The 25,175-nt window shown below is 52.4% G+C and overlaps 14 protein-coding genes across 14 annotated transcripts; 7 read left to right on the top strand and 7 right to left on the bottom strand.

Annotated features, from left to right (window-relative positions):
* Positions 1 to 287: 287 nt before the first annotated feature.
* On the top strand, positions 288 to 965 carry LTS14_010471 (uncharacterized protein; the record flags this gene model as incomplete). The annotated part of the gene is made up of 1 exon (XM_064843147.1): positions 288 to 965. One exon carries the CDS (start codon positions 288 to 290, stop codon positions 963 to 965), a length of 678 nt encoding a protein of 225 aa, XP_064689266.1.
* Positions 966 to 2,689: 1,724 nt separating this feature from the next.
* Positions 2,690 to 4,153, bottom strand: LTS14_010472 (uncharacterized protein; the record flags this gene model as incomplete). The annotated part of the gene is made up of 1 exon (XM_064843148.1): positions 2,690 to 4,153. One exon carries the CDS (start codon positions 4,151 to 4,153, stop codon positions 2,690 to 2,692), a length of 1,464 nt encoding a protein of 487 aa, XP_064689267.1.
* A 661-nt stretch (positions 4,154 to 4,814) lies between these two features.
* On the top strand, positions 4,815 to 5,965 carry LTS14_010473 (uncharacterized protein; the record flags this gene model as incomplete). Its single annotated transcript, XM_064843149.1, has 2 exons — positions 4,815 to 4,958; positions 5,018 to 5,965. 2 exons carry the CDS (start codon positions 4,815 to 4,817, stop codon positions 5,963 to 5,965), a joined length of 1,092 nt encoding a protein of 363 aa, XP_064689268.1.
* Positions 5,966 to 6,105: 140 nt separating this feature from the next.
* On the bottom strand, positions 6,106 to 6,658 carry LTS14_010474 (uncharacterized protein; the record flags this gene model as incomplete). The annotated part of the gene is made up of 2 exons (XM_064843150.1): positions 6,106 to 6,520; positions 6,591 to 6,658. The coding sequence occupies 2 exons, from the start codon at positions 6,656 to 6,658 to the stop codon at positions 6,106 to 6,108; spliced, it is 483 nt and encodes a 160-aa protein (XP_064689269.1).
* A 455-nt stretch (positions 6,659 to 7,113) lies between these two features.
* TPC1 (mitochondrial thiamine pyrophosphate transporter) lies at positions 7,114 to 8,151 on the bottom strand (the record flags this gene model as incomplete). The annotated part of the gene is made up of 2 exons (XM_064843151.1): positions 7,114 to 8,049; positions 8,110 to 8,151. The coding sequence occupies 2 exons, from the start codon at positions 8,149 to 8,151 to the stop codon at positions 7,114 to 7,116; spliced, it is 978 nt and encodes a 325-aa protein (XP_064689270.1).
* Positions 8,152 to 8,617: 466 nt separating this feature from the next.
* LTS14_010476 (uncharacterized protein) lies at positions 8,618 to 9,471 on the top strand (the record flags this gene model as incomplete). Its single annotated transcript, XM_064843152.1, has 2 exons — positions 8,618 to 8,920; positions 8,977 to 9,471. The coding sequence occupies 2 exons, from the start codon at positions 8,618 to 8,620 to the stop codon at positions 9,469 to 9,471; spliced, it is 798 nt and encodes a 265-aa protein (XP_064689271.1).
* A 632-nt stretch (positions 9,472 to 10,103) lies between these two features.
* Positions 10,104 to 10,948, top strand: LTS14_010477 (uncharacterized protein; the record flags this gene model as incomplete). The annotated part of the gene is made up of 2 exons (XM_064843153.1): positions 10,104 to 10,142; positions 10,193 to 10,948. 2 exons carry the CDS (start codon positions 10,104 to 10,106, stop codon positions 10,946 to 10,948), a joined length of 795 nt encoding a protein of 264 aa, XP_064689272.1.
* Positions 10,949 to 11,140: 192 nt separating this feature from the next.
* Positions 11,141 to 12,954, bottom strand: LTS14_010478 (uncharacterized protein; the record flags this gene model as incomplete). The annotated part of the gene is made up of 2 exons (XM_064843154.1): positions 11,141 to 12,818; positions 12,944 to 12,954. 2 exons carry the CDS (start codon positions 12,952 to 12,954, stop codon positions 11,141 to 11,143), a joined length of 1,689 nt encoding a protein of 562 aa, XP_064689273.1.
* A 249-nt stretch (positions 12,955 to 13,203) lies between these two features.
* Positions 13,204 to 14,179, bottom strand: LTS14_010479 (uncharacterized protein; the record flags this gene model as incomplete). Its single annotated transcript, XM_064843155.1, has 2 exons — positions 13,204 to 13,376; positions 13,426 to 14,179. The coding sequence occupies 2 exons, from the start codon at positions 14,177 to 14,179 to the stop codon at positions 13,204 to 13,206; spliced, it is 927 nt and encodes a 308-aa protein (XP_064689274.1).
* A 572-nt stretch (positions 14,180 to 14,751) lies between these two features.
* PTC7 (Protein phosphatase 2C 7) lies at positions 14,752 to 16,028 on the top strand (the record flags this gene model as incomplete). Its single annotated transcript, XM_064843156.1, has 2 exons — positions 14,752 to 15,878; positions 15,929 to 16,028. 2 exons carry the CDS (start codon positions 14,752 to 14,754, stop codon positions 16,026 to 16,028), a joined length of 1,227 nt encoding a protein of 408 aa, XP_064689275.1.
* Positions 16,029 to 16,408: 380 nt separating this feature from the next.
* LTS14_010481 (uncharacterized protein) lies at positions 16,409 to 18,121 on the top strand (the record flags this gene model as incomplete). Its single annotated transcript, XM_064843157.1, has 2 exons — positions 16,409 to 17,337; positions 17,392 to 18,121. 2 exons carry the CDS (start codon positions 16,409 to 16,411, stop codon positions 18,119 to 18,121), a joined length of 1,659 nt encoding a protein of 552 aa, XP_064689276.1.
* Positions 18,122 to 18,185: 64 nt separating this feature from the next.
* LTS14_010482 (uncharacterized protein) lies at positions 18,186 to 20,624 on the bottom strand (the record flags this gene model as incomplete). Its single annotated transcript, XM_064843158.1, has 7 exons — positions 18,186 to 18,638; positions 18,703 to 18,725; positions 18,801 to 18,850; positions 18,914 to 19,674; positions 19,712 to 20,104; positions 20,164 to 20,174; positions 20,231 to 20,624. 7 exons carry the CDS (start codon positions 20,622 to 20,624, stop codon positions 18,186 to 18,188), a joined length of 2,085 nt encoding a protein of 694 aa, XP_064689277.1.
* A 782-nt stretch (positions 20,625 to 21,406) lies between these two features.
* LTS14_010483 (uncharacterized protein) lies at positions 21,407 to 23,981 on the top strand (the record flags this gene model as incomplete). Its single annotated transcript, XM_064843159.1, has 3 exons — positions 21,407 to 21,849; positions 21,901 to 22,378; positions 22,443 to 23,981. 3 exons carry the CDS (start codon positions 21,407 to 21,409, stop codon positions 23,979 to 23,981), a joined length of 2,460 nt encoding a protein of 819 aa, XP_064689278.1.
* Positions 23,982 to 24,011: 30 nt separating this feature from the next.
* On the bottom strand, positions 24,012 to 25,080 carry mtd1 (Methylenetetrahydrofolate dehydrogenase [NAD(+)]; the record flags this gene model as incomplete). Its single annotated transcript, XM_064843160.1, has 3 exons — positions 24,012 to 24,143; positions 24,199 to 24,672; positions 24,727 to 25,080. 3 exons carry the CDS (start codon positions 25,078 to 25,080, stop codon positions 24,012 to 24,014), a joined length of 960 nt encoding a protein of 319 aa, XP_064689279.1.
* Between the last annotated feature and the right edge of the window lie 95 nt (positions 25,081 to 25,175).

The raw sequence follows: 25,175 nt of genomic DNA on the forward strand, positions 1-25,175 counted from the left end.
TGAGCGACAACCTTTTCGTCTCTGTTCCTGTCTTGTCACCACAATGTCCTTTGTGAGTCTTCTGTCAGAGTACTGTCTCACGAGGTATGCATCAACTGAATAGGAGACGTCAAACGATCGATATTGAGCCTGTTTTGCAAGCGAGACCGTGATCTAAGACATGCATGAGAACGACAATAGGTAGCAGTATAATTTCAGTCATCGTTACGAGTGGATAGTCCCTCCCGTTGCCCATAAAACGCCTGAAGAATCGTGACAGCCAGATAATCGGCGAATAACATAGTGCTATGTTTCTTGACGCCTGGATCGACTACCTCAACATCCACAATGCCTTCCGCATAACCGGCCTAAGCATCTACGACCCCTTCGCCGTGTTTGGCTTCGTCCTCCTACTTCTCACCATCGTCATAGCCATGATTCTTCTCTGCATCACAACCAGACGCTCTGTTGAAAGCATCTTCGACGGCTTCCGCCATGACCGGCATATGCGAGCACTGCGACGCAATGGCCGTCGAGCAACAACCGTTGGCGACGTCTTACGCGAGCACGAAAGGCAGTCCGCGATCCAAAGACGAGGTACGATGGGCGTTCCACATCGAGCTAGCTTCTTGATACCAGCGAGCAGGTCTCCACCACCACCTGGCAGGATCACCTTGTCAGAACGTATGCCGTTCTGGCTAAGTCGAAAAAACAGGAAGGCGAGAAAGGCTGGCTATGGCCTAATCGATCGACCTTCGCTGCAATCCTCATGGCCGCTTGCACCGACATTTGGCAGGACTGCTATATCAGAGCCAGAGCACGTACCATCCAGACGTTCGTCCCTGGAGACTACGCCTCCTGTGTACGAGGCTTATCGCCAGCCACCACCACAAGTGCATGTCGCCCTTTCGAGAGAAGCTATGTCCCGACGATGGTCGACGGACTTCCGGGAGGAGCTTTCGAGCGCGAGTGGGGAGACGGTCTGATGATATTTTCTTCTGTGGACGAGGAGAAGCAGGAGCGACTGTTATGTTCTTGACGCCTTTGGGCAAGAGTTTCATGCTACAAGCCGATTGCTCGTACTTGTTCGTGCATAGTATAGCATGTCAAACATCTTCGTTACTCCGCAAAAACCTGAACATCAGAAGCAGATGTGGCGAGTACCACAGGAGCATAGTTCAGTATTAAGCTCGAGACACTTAGTAGCCCAATGCAAAGAACAGTCTTCAGGAAGCAGTCTGTCTTCCCTCTTCTGGTACGATGCGGATCACTGGCAAGCTGAGTTGTCGCCCTTGAAGACCGGCAAATTTGTGCGCGACAGCACAGCGCTGTCACGACTCGTGGATCATGCATCCATCGCCACATGCCAGTTCCCTCATGTCCTCTGCCTGCTCGTGGTTTCGTGCAACGATGATCACGATGTATATTTCCTCATAGTCCCGCATAGCCACCAATACACTGTCTCTGATCACCACCCATGCATCTGTATGGCGACACATACTCGGTCACCGTAGGAGCACGATGGGCGATACTATGCGCTGTGACCACATTGTTCGTTCTTTTCTGCGCCTTCATGCTCCACAAGCTATTCAACCGCCTATCTGCGGCGCACGAGCAAACGGTCAGACAGAGATATACTCACGAGCAGTATAGGTATCTTGTTGACCGTGAGGAGCGTTTTTACACCTCATATGGCCTGCCTGGAAATTTCGAGAAAAGGATGTTGTGGTTACGGAAAAGCATTGCCGAGACGCCTTACGAAGATCGTGCGAAGCGCTGGAGTTGTGATCCAGGGGTAGCATATGAGCATGCGAGCGGCACCGAAAACGGTCAAGGTGATCTAGATATATCGTGGCCGCTTGGTCGACCTTCGAAAAGAGTGTCCCCAACGGGGCACAAGCGTAGTCCTGCTCAGGACTTCGGCAGCTGGAGGAAGCAGCGAGAGCAGTACGACAAGAAGCACCTTCCGCTACCCCCGCAACCAGCTCAGCCAGGCGTGATGAGAGGACTCCAATCCAAGACTCGTGCCAGCCGACACTCAGCAGCCTTCAGAACCAGCACTAGACTGAAGACTGTGCACGAAGAAGAAGAGCAGCCGCAGGTTCCTGATATAGTCTCTCCAGGCCACGAGCAAGAATCGGTGGAGCCCTTCTTGCCTACGCTGATTGATTTGCCAATCGTGTACCATTCTATACAGTCGAAGAAAAGAAGACGGCATGTACGGCTAGCGCCATCTTCTCCACAGGACTTGGTGGAAGTAGCGAGGATGCCAGCTAGGACGCCCACAATGATCGAGAAGTATCCTGCTCCTGTAGCTGCCACGCCGAGGTCGAGGACAACGAGACACTTCAGTACCAGCTCGGCCAAGCCTTCGGTGTCAACGCCGATACAACCAATACCACTGATCTGCATGGACACATCACCACTAGTCCCGCCAAAGAACAGCCCTGGGGTCTTCAAGGGAGCACCAAATAGGTCGACGTCGCTCAAGACCATAGCTGCAGGCGAAGATGCGTTCCGTCCGCACCCGAAAGGAGCGCTCATGCCTCCTCCACCAGCAGCATATGCACCAAATGGACTTCGAGCAAAGATGCAAGAGGATGCTGCAGAGTGGCGGCGGAGTGGTGGCGGAGTGGCCGATGAGCGTTGCGCTCTTTCGTTACCGAGGATAGCAACAAGGGGCGACTCTTCCAATTCTGTTGCATAACACTCAAACAGTCGCCTGAAGCTTCTGCATAACCTTCGTCTTGCTCAAGAAGGGATCCTCATCCATATAAGCGCCTCGCAGCCACCTCTCCTTCCCAGCGTCTCCAACCTCAAAAGCTCGCCTCGCGTGCAGTACACGGCGGTTGTCGAAGATAACGCACTCACCAGGCCTCATCATCCGCTCATAAATACCAGCTGGCTGATGAACAGCTTCACTAAACTTGCGCGCGGCAGCATGCCAGCGAATCAGCGTCTCACCAGAGATCTCTTCAAGCTTTTTAGCGTTCGGGTTGATGAAAGGTGCCTGGAAAGGAGGCGCCCACGATACATTGCGTATAGCATCCGCAAGCATCTTGGCTCCTTGTTCACCAGACGGCAGGGAGTCCAGACTAGCACCATCCTTCAACTCCACGACTCTCCGGGATTGGTGATAATAATGCAATTCAGGATGATTATAGTGGAAATTGACCGGCAGCTGTGCAAGATTTCTTACAGAATCAGGATCATCGACCCAGAGGTCCCTAGCCGCTCTGAAGCTGTCGGTGAACAGACTCGCTCCACCAGCAGCAGATGAGCGGATACAGTGCAAGAACTGCAAATGGGGTGGCTGCTGCATATACATCAGATCCATATGAAACCCCAGATCCTGCGCGGTGTACGCCACATTCTTGGCCTCGGGAACGGAGCGGACATCCCAGGTCGAGCCGTAGAAGGTGTTCTTCAGCGGACCAATGCGCTCGACGATGGCAGAGACTGATTTCTCCGAGTCCGGGACGTTGGTCAGGAAGAGGAGACCGTGGGTATGTAGTTGTTGTAGTGCCTGAAGGACACTGTGATCGGACTGCATGTAGTGCTCGTAATCCATGTCTTCACACTTAGCACGGAAGTGTTGCGCGAGCCAGAGATTGCGTGCTGGGATGTCAAAGAGTGGACCTCCAGATGAATTGCGGCTGTTCTGACTGTACATTTCAGTAGATAGTGTAGTTACATGATCGTTTCCATAGCCCACAATGTCATTTGTCCAGCGCAGTGTGATCTTTGCATCATCGGAGCTGGGCAACCGGGTGCCTTGAATGTTGGGCGGTATGTCCACGGTGGAGAAGAGTTTCTGTTTAGTCGAAGGGTCGACACAGCGTGAGCATTCGCAGAGGTCTCTGAGCCAGAGTAAGGATACATCGAAGGCCTGAGGATCCCAACCAGATGTAGTCGTGGCATTGGTCGTGGTCTCATAGATTGGCGAAGTACTAGGAGAAGCGTGAGCTATTCTGCTTGTCTGAAAGTGTCCACCTTTGGCGGATCGGTGGAGCAGTGATTGGCCTGAAGCAGCAATATGTGTAGGAGTCGACGATGATTCCTGCTGGGAAGCGGCCACAGACTTGAAGAGTCGTTCCGTCCCTGGAAGCTTGCCCGATGCTTGCGCCCTGCACTTTGCCGATACGACAGCTAGCTTACGACCGACTAATGACATGGTTCGAAATATAATTGTGCACAAGATGGCAACGGCGAACTCGTTGTGAGTTGGTGGGTCGAGGGTATTGTTCTTGGACCTCGGGAGGCTCGTCAGGCTCTCATGCAGAATTCAGGCATTCACCATTGAGCATTGTTGAGACGCGAGATCAAAGCAGCATCAGCATCGACCCGTATGTTTGGGGCATATACTGAGCCTTTGGGCGCTTCACAGGACCGCCAATTATACGGCGTATCCATGATATGTTCTTGCTCGAAAAGTGGGCGCCTGACTTGTCGATAGCACATCACCAGTCCAGGGAGCAGTGTAACACCGGAAGCGATGGACGCGAATTGCCACGGGAAATCGAGGACAACTACCCGCTATGGACGTCGCGCAGTTCATGCAATCTCGCCGAACTATGGATACGGCAGTGAAAGTGCCAATTGAATCAAGATCATGCTCTCGAAAATCAGCTGATGTCAGCCACATCCTTTCAAGCATTCGCTCGAGCGGGGCTGCAGTAGGAGCGTACTCGGCAGGAACGATCTGAAGCCCACGACTCCTCACCATCCACAGTTGCCTAGGTGCACGCAACGATCTATATTGTTCGCCTTATCTAGTGTCGTGTCTACATCTCCCAGCCATCAAGCCGACTTGCAAGGAACGTGCTACCAACAATATGTCTCAATCACTACCATCAAAGATGCAAGCTTGGAAAGTCCATGTTGGCAAGCCTGAGCCTATACTCGAAGAAGTCGATGTACCGAAGCCTGGCGATGGTGAGATGCTCGTCAAGATCCTGGCTGCTGGAGTTTGCCATTCGGTAGGAAGACAATAGAGGTCGAAAACCTCGAGCCCATTCAAGCAGCTGACTGGCAACAGGACTGCACACTGCTGGGCATGAAGGAAGCGCCACCAGGCATGAACATGCGACCACAGTACACACTCGGCCACGAAGGAGCCGGTGAAGTCGTCCAGCTCGGACAGAACGTCAATGATTTCAAAGTCGGCGACAAAGTGGCCATCTTGATCATTCCCGGATGCGAGGAGAGCTCCTGCCCCGTATGTTCGATCGGTCTTCAACGTCTATGCCACGGCAATAAGAGCGGCAACTACGGTCTCGGTATCAGCGATGGCTTCTTCGCCGAGTATGTCAATATTATGGCTCGGGCGGCTGTCAAGGTCCCCGATGGCGTAAACATGCCAATTGCTGCTGTGGCGCCGGACGCCGTGTTGACTGCCTATCATGCCATCCGGTACACGGCGGAAGTGCAACCTCACCAGACAATCGCTATATATGGCCTCGGAGGGCTAGGCCTGAATGCCGTCAAGATCGCACAGCATCTTGGAGTCAAGCGGATCTTGGTCGTCGATAAACGCCAGGAGACCATTGATCTCGCCGTAGGTCTTGGTGTCGCTAAAGAAGACGCTTTCTGCACGGGTAACTCGGGTTCTCCATCCATCGAGCAATTCGCTGCAGAGAAGGGAGTCAACATCGATACGACCATCGACTTCGTCGGTCATGGAGATACTTTCCAGAGCGCACAATTCGCCGTCCGGGCTGGAGGCACAATGGTGCAGGTCGGTTTGATCAGTCCTACTGTAACAATGATTCCGCTGGTCACTGTATTGAAGGGCGTCACGATCAAATGCCATTACAATGGATCCATGGAGGCGTTACGAGAGTGTATGGATCTGCTAGCCAAGGGTGTGATCAAGCCTAGTGTTGAGACAGGGTCGATGAAGACTTTACCGAAGGTGGTAAAGGATCTCGATGAGGGTAAGATCAAGAGTCGAATGGTCTTGGTACCTGACTGGACAAAAGCATGAGATGGGTCGTAGTGTAGTGTAGTGTAGCGATTACTCCAAATTTTACAAGGACTTGATATCTCCCCTGATGCCACGCTAAGTACAACTTCGAATACAAACACATCAAGCGTCACACCTCAGTCTCCCTCATATCTACATCCCTAAACAACCATCGTTGCCCTCCACGCAAGCACACCAGAAGCGACATACAGCCCTGCCCGCACATAATTCTGCAAAACCCATCGTCCAAGCAACTGCCTAACCTCCAAATTCGACGTAGCCTTCGCCATCTTTCCCTTGTCCTTGCCTATCTCCAGCAACCTCTGGATCCCAGTGTTCATCACCAATCCAGTCCAAACAAGGGGCATGAGATTCATGACAGCAATGGTGGCCCATACGCGCTGTTGCTCAGGAAGACTGTAGGCTAGCCAAGCAGCGGAAGCCGCTCCGAGGATCCCGCCGGGTGCGACGACGGCGGCGCCCTGGGTGTAAACGCCGCGGAAGATCGGGGTGCTCTGTTCAGCTGGTAGGTCGTAGGTAAGAGGGACGGCGTTTTGGGAGAAGGCGAAGGAGTAGCTGAAGGTCATGAAGGTCAGAACTCGTCAATGAAGCTTGTTAGATAGGTCATCATCAGCGGTCTACTTACCCAGCTAATGCGAAGGGAATGGGCACAGCAAGGAGACGGGCATAGCGTGTGATGGTTATGGGATCCATAGTTGTAATCGTGGAGTATATGAGATGGTCAAGATCGAAGTAGACGGGCGAAGAACCGAGCTGTAGTGATGAGGGAGATGGAAGCAACGTTGTCCTACCTTTCAACTATCACTTCTTGCATACATGGGCTGAGGGGCTGATGTCCGGGCGTCTGACATCTGATAGGGGACGAGACGGGATAGGAGGTCGCGTTTGTTAGTAAGCGCGTCTGCGCGCTGCGAAGCCCCCTTAGGTCAGTCGATTTGATCACGAGGCGGTAGCAAGCGTATATGCACGAAATTCGACTTTGCGTAAGGTAACCACGTTCCATTGCTATTGTAAAAGGTGACATGCGAGCGCATATGCGGCACTCGAGGTCGAAGCGCTCACGGCAGTCTCAAACTAGGCAATACAATGAATACGTGCTTGGATGATCGACTGTTGGTGACGCATGGTGTGATCGTGTCGACTGCTTATCAAGATACTTCCCGCTCCTCATCCATACTTTGCAAGAGATGCAAGGCTTGCTCATAAGTCCACATCGTCACCGCACTCGCCGGCGCCGCCTTGATCAAGCTGACACTCAATCCCCGATACAATCCCCGCCACCCCTCCTTCCTCATAATCATACTGATCGTGCCCACCACGCCTCTCTCATAAGCAGGCATCCTTGATCCACCGATGTACTTCCCTCGCGTAGGTCCCTGGATCTGCAGCCGCTTTCTCACCGTATCCAGTGGAAAGACAGCAGATTTACTCAGGATACTTGCTGATATACCAGCAACAGCGTCTCCAGACCCGAACGGTAGGTGGATGTCCGCTGCGAGCGGTTTGAAACCTTCATAGAAAGCAAAGAAGAGGCCCATATTGGGTATGATCTGTGCAATCCCAGCTGGTAGGCCACGGAAGAAGCCTTTTGGTCCTTCGAGGCGGGTGATGTCGCGGAGACTTGCTAGAAGGCCGGCATAGACCTGTTCTGTGCCCTGCGCCGCAAAACGCGTGCGAAGCAGATCGAGTGGGTAGGTCATGGTAGTCGCTGCGGTGCCTGCTACCGCACCCGAGACGAAGCTTCGCACAGCTCCCGGCAGTTTCACGTTGGCAGACTCCTCCATTCCTTCCAGTACCTGATTCGCACTCCTGTACGCCAAGAACTGCGTAGCTCCATAGCTCAGGTATAGTCCTTCAGCGGGTATATTACCCTTCCAGAATCCCGTGATGCCTTCATGACGGAAGATATCCCTTGCCAACCGTAGCACACCAGACGGCGGTCGGCGAACGGGCCCAGATAGCGGATCGGCAAGAGAGTGATACTGGAGCTGTAGACGGATCTTCAGGACATCGAGTGGGGCGATACAGAAGCGTGAGATCAGACCAGCGCAGGCTCCGGCGAGGAGGACTTGGGTTCGTGTGCCCTTTACGCGGGTGTCAGTTTGCGATCCGGCTGGCATTGGATACGATATCGTATGGCTTACTTCATCGCGCGTAGGTTTGGTATCGGACGCAGGTGGCGACATCCATCTGCTGCGCTTGCTTCCGTCGTGCTTGTTTGCTACTTGCTTGGAGGCTGGAAACGAAGAAGCCTCTACGGTAAGGAGATTCCGAAAAGCACGATTTATTGATGCCTGATTGTGGCCTGATTCGATTCGAGCTGAGCTGTAAAGGGAAGTAGCTGCAACACACAGCGATGGCTTCTTCGTGCCACAACAACGCCTTCACCATGGACCGGCAGACCTATCGTGACGTAGACTCGATCATCTGTTCGAGACTGCGGCGGTACGAACGAGAGCAGACAACGTGCGAATCTGTATCGACAAACAGCAGCACTCACCGACCCACCTCTGCGCGACGGCATGCGCGTCGTTTGCATTCACCTCCGATATGTGGCCTCCAGGATGTAGTACAAAAGGTTCAACAGACCTCGAGCCACGACCAAAACACTTTCAATCTTTACGAAAACCTTGACCGCTGAACTCCGCCACCATGTACGAATGCGAGACATGCACCGAGCAATTCTACGACCTCGAGGACTGCCATGACCATATGGACCATGAGGATCACTGGCCAGAGTGCGAGACGTGCCCCAAGACCTTCAAGACACAACGTGCTTGCAATCAACACATGAATGACACTTCGCATTGGGCTCCGACGTACGAATGCGAGGTTTGCGACAAGTCCTTCCGTTCGGAACATGCTAGAGATCAGCATGTGGCATCGCTTGGTCACTGGAGGCACTACTGCAAGGCTTGCGCGCGCCGTTTCGACAGTGAGAGCAATCTGAAGATGGTACGTGAATGGACTCTACTCATATTACACAACACTTCTACTGACGTGGTAGACAGCACCTGGATTCAAAGATCCACCGTGGCTCCAACATCGTCTGTCCCTTCTGCAAAGTCGGCTACACCACAGCAAGTGGCCTATGTCATCATCTCGAGACCGGCTCATGCCCCAAAGCCACTGGTCTCAATCACGACAGCATCACCCGCATCATTCGCGAGCGCGATCCCAACGGCGTCATTACCAACAAACAACTCACTTACAATCAAACCACCTACGAAGTCAACGACAATGCCTGGAATGGTCGTTCCTGGGAGTGCTATCTCTGCCATCGCACCTTCGTCAAGCACGCGGGTCTCACCCAGCACCTCAACTCCCCTGTGCACAAGCAGAAGGGATATCACTGTCCAAATCGTGGCTGCAGCAAGGATTTTGTCTCGCTTGCTGCCCTGTTCAACCATCTGGAGAGTGAGTCGTGCTCGTTCATGAGGTTCGAAACGGTGCAGAACCATGTCGGTCAGGTTTTGACGGGAAAGCGGCTCATTGCTTTCGGATAATGAACTCAGCTTCTCATGGCGTAACTGGATTGAATGGCAACAGCCATCAGCCCGTGACCTAACGGCTTTGACGGGCCGCTGACGCTCTGTGGTGCGACTGAGGAGGTTGCCGGTTCCCTGGATGGTCCTGTCACATGTACTGTTCGGTCGTACAAATGTGGGCTTGACATGCGTCGTGGTCAAAAGCCACGATTATTGGACGAGCGGGACAATTTCAAGGAAAGCAGGATCGAAATTCGAAATGTGTTGGCCAGTTTCAGGCTTCACCGGGAGCAATGAAATTTTGAACCAAACAGACTTTGACATCTCCAATAGAGCAAGGTCGTGGGACCAAGCGTAGTGCAAGCATAAAATGACGTCCCTCACATTCCACTTTCATGCAAAGCTATCCGTGAGTCGTGCATCAGCTGAAAAAATAGGCGTCTTACAGCCCAAAAGTTGATTCCAAAGAATCCTCGTTTACTAGCGTGGACAAGCGCAACGAGAAAGGCAGCTGCCTATATGTTCAGCACCCAACCAACTACATGCATGTGACGAATATACAGCGATACTTCCTGTGCCATAGCTACCGTGAAGACGGTCCTGATAGCAGTCCAAATCAAATCCCTCCGAAGCATCACCAGACTTTCGACATGACCAAGCCAACGATCGTCCTCGTGCCGGGTGCTTGGGTATGTCCTCTGAGCTTTGCAGTCTGAACCCTTTCACTGACACTTTGCAGCATGTCCCGGAACACTTCCAAACAGTGCAAAAGCTTCTCGAAGCGGATGGCTATAGCTGCGTAGGCGTGAACCTTCCCAGTAACGCACACGAGCCATACATCGATGGCAGACTGGTCGACTTCAACGACGACGTATCTGCTGCTCGCCAAGTTATCACCAAAGTTCTCGATGGTGGTGAAGACGTCGTAGTCGTTGTCCATTCATACGGCACTCTTGTCGGCACTGCTGCTCTTAGAGACCTCAGTCTCGATACTCGCAAAGCGGCAGGCCATGCAAATGGTGTCAGATCGTTGGTCATCATCGCCGGATTCGTTCTTTCAGAAGGCATCAGCATGCTCCAGGCAATGGGCGGCCAACTGCTAGCTCAGTACCTGCACGAAGGCGACACGACACTGCCCTTCGCCGGTCCCGGCGCCATCGAAGTCCTGTACAACGATCTAGACACTCTCGAAGCCCAGAAAGCAGTCTGGCGACTTAAACCTCAGTCGTATGCCATAAATACGACTCCGATGCCAGATGCTGCGGCTGCGATTCAAGGAATACATGTTAGCTATCTGGCTTGCGATAAGGATAATGCATGTCCGTATGCGATGCAGATCCAGGCCGTTGATGCGCTGAAAGCTATGGGTCAAGCGCTTCATGCTGAGGTAGCACCCACTGGCCACAGTCCGTTCATCAAGATGCCAGAGGAGACGGCGCGTTTCGTACGCAAAGCTGCGGGCGAGGATCTCGAAAGTGGTTTCAAAGGTTTGTAAGTGAACTTCGAAGGGACCTGAGTCGAAATAGTGCTACCATGATTACATATCTCTCGTACTCCGGTAGTGTACAGATGCAACCCTCCCCAATGCCAGTCTAGGTTACGTGCCAAACCCTCATGCTCGATATATCGTACAATGTCACCAATGCGCCGTCGAACGTACAGTCAATCGATTTTGAATTGATCCAAATCAACGGTAAGAAAGGTAGGTGCCTCCAGATGATGAGTTCTGACCGAGATGGCTAGGTAACGGCTGTGGTAGCCCATCCGTTGCCGCGTCCAGTTGTCCTGCATTTGCAACCAGTCCATTTGAGATGTTCGACTCTCCGCCCACACACTTGTGCTCGTTGAAGCCATCTGACAAGGCAAATGGAACGCCTCCGCCGTGGCTGTTGCTTACTTGCTCGTTGGAACTGTCGACAGTCTTCAACCTGCTCGCCTCTCGCTGTGATTCGTCGATACCAGCTTGGACAGCACTTCTGACAAGTGGGTGTGCCCTGACACCACCATGCACATCATCTATGCCATCTTGTCTCTGTGCGGGTGGTAATGCTGGTGTCTGTGCTCCACCAGGCAAGGTCATACCCGGCGTAGACACCGACTGACTTGCGCCGCGCAGAAGTGACTCACGTCGAGGAGGTAGATCTATCGATCCAGGACTTTCTCGTGAGATACTGCCTGCATCACGACGCAGGCGCTGGGCGCTACCACCAGAGTTCCCCGCACTGAAGGTGTGTTGCTCTGACAAGCCATCGACTTGTGGCATGAGATGGCCTGTGGGGTCTTGCGGAATTGAGGTAATACCTTGCACCTGAGCCTCGTCCAGTCCCTCTCCACCCAGAATCTTCGTCTCGAGAACATCAGCTGCTGATGGTCGTCTTCTCGGGTCTGACGCAAGGATGAACTGTAGGAACTCGACGTCTTCCTCATCCAGGCCTCGTTTCCGCAGCTCGTCCCACTGCTGACCGGGTTCATGGCGGTTGTCTCTATATGGCAAAGCACAGTTCTTGTAGTAATCGTTGTTCTGGAGATCGTAGTCGTTGCCAATGGCGTTTCTCATCGCTTGCTCGCGTTCGCGCATGGAGCCTCCTCCAACATACAAATCGTCGTACAGACCCGTTCGCTCGAAGCGGTTAATGGCCTCCATGAGATGGCAGTAGACGAGACCAAAAGCCCACACGTCAACAGCAGGAGTAATTTCGCCCTTGAAGAAGACCTCAGGAGCACGATATGCGACAGGCTGGACAGTGCCTTTGGCTGGCTGCATTACGATTCCAAGGTCGCCAAGCTTGACCTCGAGCTTGCTTCCATCTCCAGGTACAGTGGTGTCGAAACCATTGAGCATGACATTCTGCATTTTGAGGTCGGCATAAACGAGACCTTGGTCGTGGACGCTCTTCAAGCCTTGCAGAATTTGCCTTGCGACTGACCGGACTTCTGCTTTTGTGAAAGGTCGTTTGGTCCGAGCATGCCATAAGGTCGTCTCGAAGATTTCCAAGACCAGTATTGGAGGACTACCGGAATCCGCGTTTGGTGAGATGCGATCGACTTGCTTTCGTACTGATTGGCAGTTCTTCAGCAGCTCGTGCATTATCATCTCGTGCTGGAAGAGAGGCCATGACGTTCCAGTGTCATCAGAGGCAGGTGCTTTGAGCACGACAATGTTTTCATTGTTTTCCTTTTCGACGGCGGTCCAGACATTGGCTTGTCCAAGTGGCCCAACGGCGAGATAAGTCTTGCCAGACTCGCCGCGATACTCTCCGCCTTCTACCAATAAGCTCATGATCGATCGATATTGGTTATTTGCAAGTTTGTTGTTGAAGATATTGTTGTTGTTGTTGTGAACATTTGCAAGTTCAGTGCAGATACTTGATGGTGGTTGTTTCATGAAAAGTACGTCACAGGGTCACAGCCACGGCATCCACAAGTTCGACCCTGTCAAGTAAATCCATTTCTATTTCGATAATTCTCACGAATCAAAACGATTCCGTACCTGATCGCCATGAAACCTGGTTGTGGCCGAGGAGTCAACCTGTTTCTCGTTAGCCACGTGAGGCTTGAACGCTCGTTTGACCTTGGGGATGTTTGATGGGGTGCTTTTGTATCTGCTCCCGATCAAGAAGCAACAACAGCACGTCCCTGCAATGCCAGTACCACAGAAGACAGCAACGATTGCGACCTACCACAATAATTGAGCGTTAAATACCCACGACTTTTGTGCTATTGGCTGATCATCTGGTGCAATAATGGCGGCTATACTACCATCTTGAATGTCAGCTTGTCACCTTCGACAATCTCATCTTTCCTGGCAGCTAGCTCATCGACGTCCCAATTGCTGGAAAGATATCTTCCGGACAGCCACCCTCGTCGCTCCTTGGTCAACCAAGTTAGAAAGCCACCACAAAGTCCAACGTCATCCACGAGCACTGCCACACGTTAGCAGAGATACTGACTGCTGAGTCCAAGGCACCGTACGATCTGTCCACGCGGAACCCAGCTGCGTAGTATGATGCAGCTCAGTCTGTGGTGTCAACACAGCACCCGGATGCACACTAAAAGCCTGCAGACCATCCGCCTGATGATCATTGTGCATGTTCTCTACCATGCGATTTATAGCCGTCTTACTCAGGCTGTACGCGATAGGCGTAAGACTGGAGTCCGTGCAATGACCTGCAATCGATGTGATACATATATACGCCTGCGGACCATCTTTGGTAGCCAGCAGTTGAGGTACGAAGTGCTTGGCTACTCTGTACGACCCCATGAAGTTCGTTTGGATGACTCGATCGAAGTCGGTGTCTTCTACAATGCCAACGGGTAGCTTTTTTTTGCCATTCCCGTCCTTGATATATTTGGAGATGATGCCAGCATTTGCTACGACGACATCGAGGCGTCCGAATTTCGCTCGTGTAGCGTCAGCAAGCTTCTTCACGTCTTCATCCTTCATCGTGTCGCAGGTTTGTGCCAGGATGTCAGCTTTGGGATTGCTAGATCGAAGTTCATCTTGCAGCTTGTCGAGGTCCGCCTTTGTGCGAGAGGATATCACGATGCGGCTTGCACCAGCTTTAACATATGCTACAGCAATACCATAGCCAAGACCTTTGCCTGCTCCTGTGACCACCACAGTGAAGTTCGGTGAAAGCTGGTTATTTTTTGGGTCGGTAGGTCCTTCGGCTTTGCTGTGTATGAGTTTGGTGAACTGCAAACCCCAGTGATCTGGGAACGACATTGGCCTGTCGAGTGGAAGACACAGTGGCAATGGAGAGGCAGGTCAGAGGAGGAGATTAGTGTCTACGTGCGATGCTATTGATCGACAATGGCGTATGAGGGTAGAGTTGAACACGAGTACAGATGAGCCGCGGTCTAACGTCGACAACGACGACCAGATATTGAGTCGCCATGCTCGCACGCACAGTCGGCCACCCCACAAAGCAGGCAAGCCGAAGATGAGGGGGTCTTGAAGGACAGATGGAATGGCTTCTCAGCAACTTCTGCCTAAGGCCAAATATGCCACTGGATCGTCATCCCCGTCTCGTGCCGTCTGGTTTTGTGTTTAACGATATGCCTTCAATCTCTATTCGCGCGTTCCTGGTTTCCACGCTGGTGCTTGTCCTATCCACTGTCATTCTCCAATGGAGCTGGGAATGCGAGAATAATGGAGTACCTCGTGGTTCGTGCCTGACCTCTGAGCACTTCTTAGCTGCAATGTCAGCAACCTTCATGACCTTACCAGCCGGATATATACGACATGCGACTCGAGCTGCTGGTCGTACCTTTGCATTGACGGAGCGAGTCGCGTCAATGCCGACAAGACAATCTCGTGTGCTCTCTAGCGGCAATGCGACAAATGCTGGCTTTACATATCGTTTAGCAGCAGCTGCATCTGGCAAGAAATCTCCACCTCGCTCACCCAAAGGAGGCCGTGATTTCTGGTACTACACTTCCACCAATGCCAATGCTCAACCACCGTATCTACGATCCACAAAGCCTCAATCAGGGGAAGACGCCTTCTTTGCAGCTACAATAGGCGGCAGTGAGCACCACGTTGCATTCGGCGTAGCAGATGGCGTCGGAGGATGGCAAGATTCTGGCGTGGATCCTTCAGAGTTCAGCCACGGGCTCAGTGGACTCATGGCAGGCACCGCATACTTACACGAGGGTCTGACGGAGGGCAAGAATGCGCGGCCACAAGATCTGATGCAAGTCGCATACGATGCAGTCATAGGCAACCCAAGGATCTTGGCTGGAGGTTGCACGGCAAGTCTTGCCGTTGCTTCTGCGGACGGTAGCATGGAGAGTGCGAACCTGGGCGACTCCGGGTTCCTGATCATAGGACCCGGCAAGGTTGCACATCGATCAGAGGCTCAGACTCACGCGTTCAACACGCCATACCAGCTGTCAAAGGTTCCCGCGAAGATGCAGGCTCAGCACGCCATATTTGGAGGCTCTACGCATCTGTCGGAGACGCCAAAGCAGGCAGACGTTGAAAAGCACAAGCTGAAGCACGGTGACATCGTAGTGTTCGCAACAGACGGGGTTTGGGACAACCTCTCGGCACAAGATACCCTTGGCATAGTCACCAGAGTCATGGAGGAGCAGGGAGGCTGGTTCAAGAGTCACAACTTTGCTGGAGCCGAGACATTGCTGAATGAGAGCATGGTACGATCACTACCTAGAGCTATCACGGAGACTAGTGATGAGCAGTACCTACCAGGACTTCTGGCGACGGCTGTCATGCGGGAGGCGAAGACTGCTGGTCTCGATCAGAAGCGAAATGGGCCTTTTGCAAGAGAAGTTCAGATGAGGTTTCCGCAAGAGGGCTGGCAGGGCGGCAAGCCGGACGATATCGCGGTTGTGGTGTGCATCGCGGTCGAAGAAGTTCCTGTACGCATTACTGGCGACGAGGGAAAACCGATAAAGGCCAAATTGTGAGATGCCAAGATGACACTTCTTCGCACAACCAGAAGTTTCGGCACAGGGAGCAGACTACGGCCAGCGATGTGTCTTGCTACATGCTGCACTCGTTGGTCGTCAGTGTCACGTCGGGACACAACCCTGTTGTCTGGCTCCGCTGGTAACAACGACTCCTCGTATTATCGATTATGCCACCCAAATGCCCTGGCACGATGTCGAGAGTCATCAGCGGCTCAAGAGTCTGTTGAAGTGTTTTATCGCAGCATTGCCGTGCGTTAACGATCGGAATGATATCGATAGAACAGATCTGGCCGCGTCGCTGCCGCTCTACATGCCGAAGCTTCGTCCTCTCACACGATCCCCGCATTAAGGACCCGAATGAGATCCACATCGCCCGCTCTATGTTGCGTGTCACGCGTTGATGTTCATCCGCGAAGGACATTCCGGCACGTAGCGGTGACGTGCAACCTGGACGCAGTACATATATCCCATGGAGCTGCTACAGGCCACATACCACGATTCCATCTTCCCAACACTCTCAAACATGCGTCTCAGCGATCTGGGTCGTATGTTGCCCTTCGCAGCAGCAGCTGTAGCTTTCGACTGCTCACCGGCAGCGTTCCAAGCTATTTTACCTACCAATGCATCCGTGGCATTCGCCTATCCAGTGGCAACGAATGCGACTTTCCAGGTGCCATCCGGCGATGTAGCATATCCAGTTTCACCGGCAAAGCTACCTCAACTTTGCGCAGTACACATCCAAGTTGCCTCCAGTCGATCTTCGCATTTCGGCTTCGGACTCTATCTACCACAGAGCTGGAACGAGCGTTTCCTGGCCGTCGGGAACGGCGGCTTTGCAGGTGGGATCAATTGGCTTGACATGGCTGCTGGAGCCCACTATGGCTTTGCCACTATTTCCACGGACACTGGACACAACAGCACATCGGGCGACATCACATGGGCGTTGGACGAGCCAGAACGTGTGATTGATTGGGGCTATCGTGCTATGCATGGATCGGTCGAGCTTGCCAAGCAGGTCGTCGAGCAATACTATGATTGCAAGCCGAAGTACAATTACTATTCCGGCTGCTCGACTGGGGGACGACAAGGCATCCGAGATATCCAACTCTACCCAGATGACTTCGATGGTGTCCTAGCGGGCGCTCCTGCGTGGTGGACGAGTCACCTACAGACGTGGACTGTCAAGATCGGCCTCTACAATTTGCCGGTGGATGCGCCGCACCATATTCCTGTTTCACTGTTCTCAGTCGTCGGCGCTGAAGTCTTGAAGCAGTGCGATGGGCAGGATGGTCTAGTAGACACAATCATTAGCGACCCTAGAGGCTGTGACTTCTTTCCAGAGGCACTACTTTGTGGACCGAATATTACCAATCAGACGGCAGCTAAGTGCTTAATGGCTGCACAAATTGGGACTTTATATCAGATCTACAACGACTACGTGGACTGGAATCAGTAAGCGACACGGTTTCTAGGTACTCTAGAGACATTCGCTAACACAACGAACAGGACCTTGATCTTCCCGCATCTCGAACTCGGCAGTGAGGCACAGTGGCCTTTCCTGCTCGCTGCAAGTGCTCCGAGCAGCTACGGCGTACAATACGTTCAAGACATGGTACTGAACGACTCAAGCTGGAACTTTTGGGACTTCAACTACACCATTGTCGAGCTTGCCGACAAGATTCAGCCTGGAAACGCCACCGCATACGACTACGATCTTTCTCCGTTTCACAAGCGTGGCGGAAAGCTTCTGCAGTATCATGGCCTTTCGGATGCACTTATTTCTACTGGAAGTAGTGTTTATTTCTACAAAGAAGTTTTAAAAACGCTCGTGCCGAAAGGTATCGAGCTGGATAGCTGGTATAGATTCTTCTTGGTGCCAGGCATGCAGCACTGTGCTGGTACGCCATCGGATGTCAATGCACCCTGGTACTTTGCAGGCGCCAATCAAGCTGGGGATCTGGGTGTCGAGCCTGGTAGCGTGTACTCCGTCCCTGGCTTCATGGACGCCAAACACGATGCGCTCCTTGCCCTGATGGCTTGGGTCGAGCATGACACTGCCCCTGACCAGATCGTCGCTACCAAATGGCACAACGACACGCTCACAGACTCGGTTTTGAGGCAGAGACCGCTATGTCCGTACCCGAAGCAAGCAAAGTACTCTGGACATGGCGATCCGAATGTGGCTGAGAATTGGTCGTGTCGAGACATTTACAGCATGACAATGCAACACCAGTAAGATCGAAAGGTCATAAACTGCTTCTTGCAAGATTATGTAGGCATCGAATAAAGTACGGAATCCTTCAAACAGTTTTCGGTACCTCTTGCAACTCTTGCTGTTGATCTCTGGCAGTCGCCCAAGTGTAGAGCTTGTCTGGCTGATCCTGGCAGCTCTTGTCTCGGATGATATAATACCTCCATGCCCATGGTAAGACAGTGCGCCACTGGTAGATAGCATGCTTCCTTGTCGACACCCCGAAAATGTAATTCAGCTCCTCAAGTGAAACCGACACCATGGTACCGAAATCATGGCCGCCAACTGCTGCTCCGGCGGTTTCGCGTACGAAAAAGAACACAAGCACGAATGCGACCACGTTGAGTCCCGCGAAGATTCCGAGAAGACCAGGATGGCCGACTGCATTTGTGAGGGCCGGCACGAATAGCGCAAGCAGGCCGGCGCCGAAGAGATTGGTGAACACGGCGAAGGACATGCCCACGACTCGGCTCTCCAGTGGGAAGACTTCAGCCGATAGCGTCTGCAAAAGCTGTTAGTGTGAACCCACGAATGTCTCAGAGATGGCTTCAGCCTCTCGCACTTACGAAAGGCACCGGTCCCATTCCAACTGCACATCGACGGATGTAAGGATCAGCAACAGTCTCAGACAGTACTACAGGCCTTACAGCCATTGCTTACTTACCTGAGTAGAAGACCATAAACAAGAATGTCCAGAATGCGATTACGGGTGTGCTAATCATGAACGTCAGCGTCCAACGATCCGGGTGAAATAGACTCCATGGTGGGAACACTTACTGCGCCGCTTCCGTGGCTGGGATCAAGAAGCTCAATCCTGCCGCCAACATCGTTATTGCCATCAACGGTATGGTGACCAGTAAGAGCCAGCGACGGCCTTTCCTGTCAATGAAGTAGTATGCCGGAAAGGCGAACAAGAAGTTGGATAAGCCAATGCCCCACGACAGCCAGAGAGGTTGCAGATAAGACTGATTTGACACAAAATTCCCAGACTGATCTTGTGCATGAGCGTCGCAGTAGAAAGTTGAAGAGAAAAACTGCAACACGTTCGTACCACAGAGCTGTTGGCTCACCATGCAGACGACTGCGGCGACGAGAGCGCGGCGATTTCTCTTGACCGTGAACAAATGGTAGAGCTTCTCCCAATAGTTGACAGAGGCTGCAGGTCGGCGCCACATTGCACGACGCCTATGTCTCTCCAGTGCCTTCTCCTCTGTGCCTTGCGGCTGATCGGGACTAACGACGGTGTGCTTCCTGGGACCTATGAAACGCGACTCGACCTGAGACTGAAAGTGGATGTATAAGAGTTCCTTCGCGGCCAGGATGGGGTGAAAGCGCAGCAATATCAAGTTTTGATATGCTGTGTGGTACCTTCCTCGTTTGATCTCGAATCGTGGCGACTCCGGACAGACGTAGATCAGGCTGAGTAGTACGATCACGGGTAGTACGCTGCTGGCAATCTGCCATCGCCATGCAGTGCGACCGACTTGCGATACCGCCAGATTCGCCGAAAAGCCAAGCAGGATGCCGAAAGCGTCGAACTATGCAGACTAATTAGCAAGGTCCTGCAATGCATACAGAAGTCTTCACCAGTTGCCAATTCATCACCAGTGATCCTCTGATATGAGCAGGCGCTACTTCAGCAGCGAAGACTGGCACGACAGAAGCTTTGCAACCCATGCCGATGCCGAGAAGTATACGACAAGCCAAGAGCTCTTGCCAGGTTCGTGTACAAGCACCACCGATGATCGATGCAAGGATTACGAGAGCTGATACACATATAGCTGCTCTTCGACCAAAGAAATACTCGTTCAGTGGATCCGACAGCCAGCAGCCGACTAAGCTGGCCGATAAGTACGTCGCAGCATTGACAACTGCGAAGATCCAAGCGTCTGGTCCTTTGGGGTCGCATCCTGGGAGGTTCAACCCGAACTGTTGCGGCCAATTCAGATTGGCCCCATTAGTGCCTGTCTACACAAGGGTCAGTGATCCTGTCAAAGCGAAGACGTACTATCAGCGCTTCCACGTACTTGGTTCCAGCCTGGAAAAATTGTTAGTACCTGCTTAATCAATGTAAACACGAGAAGAGGTGCCCACCCTGTACTACTGCAGCAACACAGAGCGTAATAATAGTGACCTGCAGCTGCTTTGGTTGCTGCCAGAAGCCGGTGGCTGTCTCGTGCTGCAGTGTGTGTCTTTCGATGCTAGTCAGACCTGGGACACTGCTCCAGGCCTCTGGATCTCGTAGAGCCTTGCCAGCTTTCATGAACACGTCTTGGTGCATCTTGAGATCGTGTTGAGCAAGGAACTGCTTGATCAAGACATCTAGCTGATCCGGTCTGAGATGCAGCAACGGGTTGTCGACTAGACCTTGATCGTTTGCATCAAAAATCTCCTCTGGAAGTTCGAGTACCGAGTCGCCATCGTCCAGATGGTCGTCTTCGACCACTTGTGGCTGCCGGCGGACTGGTCGTCCCTCCGGAACTTGCATTGCGCTCATAACACTTTTGGTGTCTTGCTCATTGAGGGTGGCAGAGTATGCGCGTCGTCGCTGAAGCTATGAGTACTACACTGTTTTGAGCGAACACGGCGACTGTAGGTTTGAAACGATGAACTCGCAGCCCATTTTACATCCAGACACTCGGAAAGGATGGATAATGATATACTTGGCTAGTATGATGCAAGCTTGCGAAACAGCTCTCACAGCCACCTTCACCATGGCCTGAGGTTGGAATAAGGCTGTAATGGCAGGACAATAATGTGCTATGCAAGAGGCTTGAGTTGGGATGGGCCAAAGCACAGTCGTGTGCTACCAAGTACCTGCCCGGACTCTGTGTTGGACATTCGCATACAGTTTAGATCGACAGCACAACACGCGTTGCTCTGACGGTACAATCACCACAGCCTCCACGCCGAGAAGCAGAGCTCGTGACACAGAATCTGCACAACATGCAGGCTGAGCGTGTGAACCACTTCCGTGCTTTGCAACTGCTAATTTGGCGTTGAGGCAGCCTTTTCGATCGGCGACTTGACTCCCTGAACAGGGCTAAGGGTGTCATGCAAGCACAGCGGGGAATCTAGGTGCACTGGGGCCAAGGCAATCCTGGAGGCGCAGCAAGTCACTGTGACCTGTGAACGAGTGTTGCTAGATGACACACCACCATCAGGCGACAGGCACGATGCGGCTCATCAAGGATGATCTTTTAGACTTCATCCGTCTGAGCCTCGAGCATCCTTCCGATCAAACGTTTCATCGAGTGGACTGGTAAAAAAATGGTGGATCCCATCACTACCGTCCAGACGGTGGCGGCTGTATTTGATCTACTCAAGCTTGCGTACAAGGCTGGAGTCTTCCTGAAGAAGGTGTCAGAAGCAGACGCCATCGCCAAAGAAGTCTATGAACGGACAGAGCGACTATCACATGTCCTGGAGGGCGTTCGAGCTATATTGCAGAGACGAAGTGAAAATGGGCCGACAGTCACTGATGATGGTGATAGCGCTGCCGCAAAGAGAATCGCCGAATCAGTCAAGGGGTGTAGCACCTTTTTACGCAATCTGGAATCGCGCGTGGCAGGGTTCGATACCAATGGCAACAGCGTGAGGACCTTGGTGCATCGCTTCAAAGTTGCTTGCAGACATCCATCCATCGCGAAGCGACAGACAGATCTCGAGGCGAGGATCAGCATATTGCAGACCGACCTTGTAGTATTGCAGCTGTAAGCCACCCAGTTCTTTGGTTGGTACCTCCAGCTAAATTGTCCTCACAGATTCGACCAAGCTCATACACAGACAACTATCAACGTTAATCAATCCGAGCTGCTGTCTGTCATCGAACGACTAGGTGAACAGGTACAAAAGGGCAATGAACTACTCCAGTCAATGCTACACCATGAGCCTGTACGAGAGATGATGGGTCAAGCTGCAATAGGCAACCCAGACACCGGGTCGATCGAACAGCCCGCTACAGACGAGGTACTTTCCAGTCTGACAGATTGCCTACACGCCGCTGAAGACGTATACGAACGCTACACTTCCGAGCACGTCCCGGACAATCAATCGCTTGTCATGCAAGACAGAATCTTGACACGGAGCAGACCCATGTCGCCACTCACTGCCGGCACACCAGAGTCCCGCCCTATAGACGATCCATTTGTTCTTACTCATCGAGACAGTGGACTACCTGACTCGATGAGCATGCTATCTTTGAACGAACCAGAGACCCACATGATACCTTTACGCATTCTGGTAAGTCGGCTATCAGATAACATAAGTCACTTTCATAGGAAAGTTTGGCTGACGTCCTCGACAGAACAGATACATTGCAGACCACTGTGAGCGTGCAGTTAGTGAGCTGGAAAAGTCCCACTTCAACCAAGCGGAGAGCTGCCTTGATAGCGCTATGCGCTACTCCGAAGCTCGAGAGCAGCAACATCGAGTGCCATTCGCCAACAGGGTGAAGCTGACAGAAGATCTTGCCTACGTGTATATGAAACAAAGCAAGTGGGCCACAGCAGTAGCAAAGATCCATGGGCTACTGAGAGAAACTAACGAGCATGGCATGGACGCCCTATCCGCTCAGATATGTAATGCACGGCAGAATCAGATGCTTGCAGCGACTTACTTCGACAGATGGCAAAACAGCCCTCCCGGCGCTTTGCATGCCGAGACAGATGACCTCGAGATGGCCGAGAGACATGCACATATGGCGTTCACCAAACGGGATTGTCTTGTGGAGGATTCCGAAGTCAGCATCGACGAGGTTGAACGAGAACGGCATCGCGACAACATGTCACTACTGGTGAATATTCTGGAAGCGAGAGGCAAAACTGTCGAAGCTACGGTTTGGCGGGAGATGTTCTCAGAGGGCTCGACAGATGGCGGCGAAAGTCTACGAAGAGCATCTACATTGGCATCTCGACCACCTACCGACTTTGAGGTAATTGATCGACATGACATGTTGGTGGCGGCGATCAAAGGCGGCGATACCGAAGTCATCCAAAACCCAATGACGTTCCACGATCTCAGTGTAGACAAGGTCATGGGTCGAGGTGAAGGGAAGACTTTGCTCATACACGCTGTGGAGTCCTCCGATGAGACTACCTTACACAGACTGCTAGACCCGACAGTCGGTGCAGATGTTGACGCCCGTAATCGCCGCGGTAGAACAGCTTTACACTTCGCAGCTGCACAAGGCCGTCGCGAGATAGTGCGATGCCTTCTAGCCCACGACGCTGACATCGACGCCAAAGACAACGACGGAGAGACCCCTCTCATCAAGGCGGTTCAATCTGGGCACCGCGAAGTAATTCAAGACCTTTGTGATCACGGAGCTAATATGCTCACTCGAAACCTGGTCAGGTTGGACGAATGGAATGCATTAATCCATGCAGTACAATTACCGACAACTAAAGTTGCTACTCTCCTGCTCGACTTGGCGCCAGAGCTCAAAGATTCCGTGGACCAATCCGGCAAGACTGCATTGCATCATTGCGCAGAAGCTGAGAAGCTCGAGCATGCGAAAGCTCTTCTCGGGCATAGACAGCATCTCGATGTCAATGCAGTGGATTCAGCCTCCCGAAGTCCATTGTACTTTGCCGCCAGTAAGCCAGCTAAGCGGGAACGCGAAGCGATGGTGAATTTGCTTATGGATCATGCCGCTGTCATGGACGAGAACAAGCCACCTCCCAGAATGAGAGAGTATGCTGCACTGAAGGCCGTGAGTGCACCTCGAAGAAGTGGAAGAATGCAAAGGCACGACAGCATTAGTACTGAAGGCTCGATCGGAACCGTGTCAACAAGTGGTACTAAACTTAGCCGTATATTCTCGAATCGCATGGGCTTCCGCTAAAGAGTTGCGACTGGCCGTTAGTCAATTCGTTCAGGGCAGAATATCGTTTTCTGGGCGATTGCTGGCAAGGCGCAGCAGATTGCGAAGCAAGATTACTATCGTGACCTTTCCAATGGCAGGCACGTAGATGGAAGCCCTTTCTTTCACGTCCGGGGTGAAGTTCTAGAGAATCAGTCAGGGGACGGCACCCAATGATAACAGTCGACCACGTTCGTACCTTTTCGCTCGAGAAGTTGATACACACAGCACCTTCACGGATCAAGTGAGTAGGTACTTTGTACTTGTCGCCTGGCACACCACTGATAACCACGTCGCTGATGGATAAACACTGTTCGAGACCCCAGCCCTCCATCTCGCGGACTTCGTGCTTCTGCTTCGTAAGCCCGCTGCCTCGACTGAATTCTTGCACACCGGTGACATCCACGCTGTAGACTTCAGCTCCGTCATTTGCTAGCAAAGCAGCAAGTGGTCGGCCGACCACCTCGCTACGATTGATGACAGTGATACGACGGCCGTGAAGCCGTCTGCCATAGTCCAGGATTGGATTATACATGTGCAGATACTCCAGGATCTTGATGATGGCCAGTGGCGTGCAGGGTAGTATTGACTTCTGAGTGTTATTCGGCGAGTCCAGATATCTAATGTTCTGGTACATATTACTTATGAGCTGTGGTGAAAGACCTTCGACATCCTATAATTGCATTTAGTCTTACGCTCGGATCGAAACAAAGTGCTTGCAAATCACCTTGAACATGCTGACTGTCCACTGGATCGTCTGATCTCGTCTTGTGTCAAATACTGGGTAGTACACAATAATGCCATCGACGTCACCATCTGTATTGGCAACACGAACTTGGTCCTCCAAATCCTCACGATCGACCTCGTGTAGCGTAAATTCGAAACCATGTTCTCGAGTCGTCTTCGCAGTCCAGTCCGCATACATTCGTGCAGCGGGATCCTTATTAGCCAGATAGCCGTGTAGCCGTGGGATCCGGTGCAGTTTTTGCAGATCTGCTGTCACCTCCACCAGCAATGCCTTGGCGATAGCACTCGCCAGCACCACTTTGCACGATACTGTTGGCGAGCTGGACAAGGCCATGACTGCTTATCTCGTTGTGACACAAAGCTGATGTCAAAATGATCGACTCTGGTCAACCGGCAGATAAAATTTAAGGCCAGAAAAACGCCAGGGAC

The sequence above is a fragment of the Recurvomyces mirabilis genome (genome assembly GCF_035927965.1).
Source record: "Recurvomyces mirabilis strain CCFEE 5264 chromosome Unknown scaffold_43, whole genome shotgun sequence".
Lineage (NCBI taxonomy): Eukaryota > Fungi > Ascomycota > Dothideomycetes > Mycosphaerellales > Teratosphaeriaceae > Recurvomyces > Recurvomyces mirabilis.